The sequence below is a fragment of the Lactuca serriola genome, chromosome 2, assembly GCF_051521515.1.
Source record: "Lactuca serriola cultivar US96UC23 chromosome 2, Lser_US96UC23_V15, whole genome shotgun sequence".
NCBI lineage: Eukaryota > Viridiplantae > Streptophyta > Magnoliopsida > Asterales > Asteraceae > Lactuca > Lactuca serriola.
Window position 1 is genome coordinate 91090372 of NC_136409.1, and position 6315 is coordinate 91096686.

Here is a 6315-nt window from a genome sequence, read left to right on the forward strand (position 1 = left end):
AAGAGGATATGTATGTGGGGAAGGAAGTTGATAATGGGTTGAATCAGAATATGGATATGGATATCTCAAAATTGGAAAAGCAAGATGATAAGGAGGAAGGTGATACTGAAGAAGATAGTTCTGCTGAAGAGGAAGGGAAAGTTGATTCTAGTGAGGAGGAGTCCAGTGAAGATGAGGAAATAATGATGGAAGAGGAGGCTAATGCTAAAAGTAGTAAAGTAGCTAGTGGGAAGTTGATGTCTGGTACTGTTATTAATAGTATTAATTATCTTCCTTCTATTTTGGGAGCTGCTAATAATAGCAAAAAGGCGGAAAGAGATATGCAGGAGAAATTAGAGAACTCTTATGCTGGTGTTTTAAAAGGTAATAGGCATAAGGGTAAGATTGATGTCAGATATATGCCTGGGGAATTAGGTAAAGAAGATGGTCCTGTTATTATCCCAATCGAGAATTTAAAGAATGCTTGTATTCCTTATATGAATACCTTATATGGGTATATGATTGATAAGAAATTGGTGTTCCCAGTGATTCAGAAAGAAGTTAAAAGGCTGTGGAAGAATATGGGTCTTGAAGAGGTGTTTATGTACAATAAAGGATTTTTCTTTTTTAAATTTAGTGATGAACAGGGGATGTTATCAATTTTGGAGGGAAGTCCATGGCTGATGTTCAATAATATGCCTTTATTCCTTCAAAGATGGAGACCAGGTTTGACTTTAACTAAGAATAGTCATGATAAGATACCTGTTTGGGTTAAAATTTGTGATTTACCTTTGGAGGTTTGGAGTGGAGATAATCTGTGTATTATTGCAAGTAAATTGGGAATTCCTCTCGCTTTTGATTCATTTACTGAAGAGATGTGTTTGGAACATAAGGGAAGGAATGCTTATGCTAGAATCCTAATCGAAATGTCAGCTGAAAAAGAATGGAAGAGGATGATAAAGGAGATAAAATTGGTGTCCATTCTGATAATCAGTTTTGTTCTCAATTGGCAATGGAAGACAGCATATTGAATCATGATTTGATTCATTCTATGGGCATTAGAAAAGAAGACTTAGAGATGGTTAATACTGAAAAATAGATGGATAACAAAAGGAAAGATGATAGCAGCAGCACTAGTGGTTCTTCTCAGGCATTTGAGATGGTAAATGCCAATAATAATATTGTTATCCAATAATGTCGATTGGTGTTTGGAATATCAGGGGGTTAAATAAAGTTGTTAAGCAAAAGGAGGTTATTGATGTTATTAGGGATAATAATCTAGGAATATGTGCTGTGGTTGAATCCCATGTCAAAATTCTAAACTTAAAGAATGTTTGTAGCAAAACTTTTGGTAATTGGGATTGGATTTCTAATAGCAGATCTTGTGAAGTTGGTACTAGAATAATTGTTGGATGGGATCCAAAATTATTTGATATTATGGTTATTTCTCAATCTAAACAAGTGATTCATTGCTATGTTAAATTCATTGGTTCAGATTATAGCATGTTTCTTTCATTTATCTATGCTGCTTCCAGATATATTGAAAGAAGGGCTTTATGGGAAGATTTGAAAAAATTTAGCCTAACAGTGAAAAAGGAAGCTTGGTGTATTTTGGGTGATTTCAGTGTTGCTTTAAAAGAATCTGATTATTCAGAAGGATGTTCTAAAATTCTAAAGGGAGTTGATGAATTTTCTGAATGTATCAATTTTATTGAAGTTGAAGATTTGAATAGCACTGGATTTCAATTCACTTGGAATAAATCCCCAGTCGGTAATAAAGGAATTTTGAAGAAGTTGGATAGGATTATGGCTAATATGAAATTCATGTCTGATCATCCTTTAGCTCATTCAGCTTTCAAACCGTACAGAATCTCTGATCATTGTCCAGCTGTTTTAATCATTCCGAATTGTAAAATGAGATGGAAATCTTCTTTCAGATTTGCCAATTTTATTGCGGATAAAGATGAATTTTTGCCTATGGTTAAGGATATTTGGTCTACAAATATTGATGGTTTTTTTATGTTCAAACTTACCCAAAAGTTGAAAGTGATGAAAAAGTATTGTAGGCAGTTGTGTAACAAGTTTAGAGGATCGGGAATGAAAATTAAAGAGTTAAGGAAGGAGTTGGGGAATATTCAGATGAAAATTGATCAGGAGCCTTTTAATGCTACATATAGGGAGGAGAATGCTAATATTCTTTTTGAATATAATGTTGCTTGTAATGATGAAGAAAAGCTGCTCTCTTAAAGATCTAAGATCAAATGGTTATCTGATGGGGATAATAATACAAAGTTCTTTCATAGTTCTTTGAAAAGCAGGAATAACAGAAATCGAATTTTGATGGTTCTTGATGAGGATGGAAGATAGATTAGGGGGAATGCTATGAAGGAGAAATTTGTTAATCATTTTAAGAATTTCTTGGGTTGTGAAGATGTCACTGATTTGTCTAGACTTAATGATGATTTTTTTCATAATAAGTTGGATAAAAAAGTGGCAATGAATATGATAAGGGTCGTTACAGATGAAGAAATTAAAGTGGCTATGTTTGATATTGCTGACAACCATGCCCCTGGACCTGATGGATTTTCCTCTAAATTCTTTAAGAGTGCTTGGAGTATTGTAGGGCCAGAAATATGCAAAGCTGTGAGGGAATTTTTCTGGACAGGCAAATTATTGAAGGGTATTAATGCCACTAGGATTGTTTTGATTCCTAAAGTGGAAAATCCGAGGAAAGTCACTGAATTTCGGCCTATTGCTTGTTGCAACACTTTTTATAAGTGTATCAGCAAGATAATAGTTAACAGAATAAGGAACAGTTTAGGTGATGTAATTAGCCAAAAGCAATAGGCTTTTATCCAAGGGAGAACTATTCTTGATAATATCCTTCTTGCTCAAGAGTTGATGGTAGGATACAAAAATAAGAGAGGAATGCCTAAATGTACCTTAAAGATCGATATCCAAAAGGCTTACGACATTGTGGACTAGAAATTTCTTAATAGGATTCTGTTGGGATTTGGGTTTCATCCTATCATAATTAAATGGATAATGGCTTGTACTTCTTCTCCTAGGTTTATGCTGAATTTTAATGGTGAAGACCATGGATTCTTTGAAGGAAAACGGGGGCTGAGGCAGGGAGATCCTTTATCTCCCTACTTGTTCACTTTGGTTATGGAGGTTTTCAATCTAATCCTTTTGAAGAAAATTGAAGAAAGCCATAGATTCAAATATCACTGTAAGTGTGAAGCCCAGAAAATCACTCATTTATGTTTTGTAGATGATTTATTAGTGTTTTCTTATGGTAATGGTAATTCTGCTAGAGTTATAAAAGATGCTCTTGATGATTTTAAATCTGTTTCGGGGCTGAAAGCGAGTATGGAGAAGAGCCAGATTTATTTTAGTTGCGTGAAGCCAAACATGAGAAGGATTATTCTAGGAATGTTACCTTTTGATATCGGTAAAATTCCCTTTAAATATCTTGGAATTCCCATGTGTGTGAATACGCTTTTCAAAGAGATTTTACATCTCTTGTTGATAAGATTAAATTGAGAGTGTGTAATTGGAAAAATAAGATGCTTTCTTTTGCTGGTAGATTACAGCTCATTAACTCTGTTTTGACTTCATCTCATGTTTATTGGGCTTCTATTTTCAAAATCCCTATAGCTACTATTAAGGAGATTGAATTGATTTGTAGAAGCTTCCTGTGGGGCTAATGGAGAAGTGGTTAAAGGGAAAGCTAAGGTTAAATGGAGTGATGTCTGTAAACCTAAGATAAATGGAGGTCTTGGAATTAAGAATTTGAGATTCTGGAATGATGCCTTGTTAACCAAACATGTTTGGAATCTGATTAATAATAAAAATTCTATGTGGGTTCAATGGGTGAGAGAAAATTATATTGGTGAAAGGAATTTCTAGGATATATGGCAAAAGGAAAGTATGAATTGGACTTGGAAGAGATTTTTGGAATTGAGGAAAACAATTAGACCTCATGTTGTTTCATGCATTGGTAATGGGAGGAATACATCATTGTGGCATGATTGGTGGCATCCAATTGGCATTTTAAGTACATTTATTGCTAGGAGGGATTGGATTAGAAATGGATTTAATGACAATTCTTTAGTCAGTGATGTTATGACTAATGATACTTATAGATGGCTTGTTGAATGGGTGATTAAGTTCCCTGGATTGAAAGATGGTCCCATGTTTTGTAATATTTGTAATCATAGGGATATTATTGTATGGAGGGTATATTGCATAGACTTCTAATGTGGAACCCAAGAATGAAACAATGCTTAAAATAGCTTTGCTAAATTGCATAGACCTCTATTGTGGAACTCAAGAACAAAACAATGCTCATCAATGCTTTGCTTAAATTGCATAGACTTCTATTGTGGAACTCAAGAATGAAACGATGCTCATCAAAGCTTTGCTAAATTGCGTACACCTCAAATGTGGAAATCAAGAATGAAACACTGCTCGTCAAAGTTTTGCTTAAAGTGCATAGACTTCTATTGTGGAACTGAAGAATTAAACAATACTCATCAAAACTTTGCTAAATTTCATAGACTTCTAATGTTGAACTCAAGAATAAAACAATCCTCATCTAAGCTTTTTTTAAACTGCATTCACTTCTATTGTGAAACTCAAGAATTAAACAATGCTCATCAAAGCTTTGCTAAATTGCAAAGACTACTTCTATTGTGGAACTCAAGAACTAAACATTGGTCATCAATGCTTTGCTAAATTGAATAGACATCTAATGTGGAACCCAAGAATGAAACATTGCTCATGAAAGCTTTGCAAAATTGCATAGAGATCTATTGTGGAACTCAAGAATCAAACAATGCTCATCAAAGCTTTGCTTAAATTGCATAGACTTCTATTGTGGAACTCAAGAACGAAACATTGCTCATCCAAGCTTTGCCAATGTGCGTAGACTTGTAATGTGGAACTCATGAATGAAACAATTCTCGTCAAAGCTTTGCTTAAATTGCATAGACTACTTTTGTGGAACTCGAAAATAAAGAAATGCTCATCAAAGCTTCGCTAAATTACGAAGACTACTTCTATTGTAAAACTCAAGAACTAAACAATACTCATCAAAGCTTTGCTAAATTACGAAGACCACTTCTATTGTGGAACTCAATAAAGAATGTTCATCAAAGCTTTTCTGAATTGCATAGACTTCTAATGTGGAACTAAAGAAAGAAAAAAATGCTCATCAAAGCTTTGCAAAAATTGCATACACTTCTATTGTGGAACCAAAGAATGAAACAATGCTCATCAAAGCTTTATTATATTGCAACGACTACTTCTATTGTGGAACTCAAGAATTAAATAATGCTCATCAAGGCTTTGCTAAATTGCATAGACTTCTATTGTGGAACTCAAGTATTAAGCAATTCTCATCAAAGCATTGCTAAATTGCATACACTTCTAATGTGGAACCCAAGAATGAAAGAATGCTCATGAATGCTTTGCTAAATTGCATAGACTTCTATTGTTGTACTCAAGAATCAAACAATGCTAATAAAAGCTTTGCTTAAATTTTATAGAGTTCTATTGAGTAACACAATTAAAGGATACTCATCAAAGCTTCGCTAAATTGCATAGACTTCTAATGTGGAACACAATAATAAAACAATGCTCATCAAAGCTTTGCTTAAATTGCATAGACTCATATTGTGGAACTCAAGAATTAAGAAATGCTCTTCAAAGCCTTGCTAAATTGCGAAGACTACTATTATGGAACTGAAGAATTAAACAATGCTCATCAAAGCTTTGCTAAATTCAATAGACTTCTAATCTGAAACTCAAGAATGAAACAATGCTCTTCAAAGCTTTGCTTAATATACATCCACTTCTATTTTGGAACTCAAGAATTAAATAATGCTCATCAAAGCTTTGATAAATTGCAAAGACTACTTCTATTGTGGAACTCAAGAACTAATCAATGCTCATCAATGCTTTGCTATATTGCATAGACTTCTAATGTGGAACCCAAGAATGAAACAATGCTTAAAATAGCTTTGCTAAATTGCATAGACCTCTGTTGTGGAACTCAAGAACAAAACAATGCTAATCAATGCTTTGCTTAAATTGCATAGACTTCTATTGTGGAACTCAAGAATGAAACGATGCTCATCAAAGCTTTGCTAAATTGCGTACACCTCAAATGTGGAAATCAAGAATGAAACACTGCTCGTCAAAGTTTTGCTTAAAGTGCATAGACTACTATTGTGGAACTCAAGAATAAAGAATTGCTCATCAAAGCTTTGCTAAATTACGAAGACTACTTCTATTGTGGAACTCAAGAATTAAACAATGCTCATCAAAGCT

At 33.9% G+C, this 6315-nt stretch overlaps 1 protein-coding gene across 1 annotated transcript; it reads left to right on the forward strand.

Annotated features, from left to right (window-relative positions):
* The first annotated feature begins 1173 nt into the window (after nt 1–1173).
* On the forward strand, nt 1174–2226 carry LOC145089387 (uncharacterized). The gene has a single exon (XM_079027830.1). The coding sequence runs from the start codon at nt 1174–1176 to the stop codon at nt 2224–2226; it is 1053 nt and encodes a 350-aa protein (XP_078883956.1).
* Nucleotides 2227–6315: the final 4089 nt, after the last annotated feature.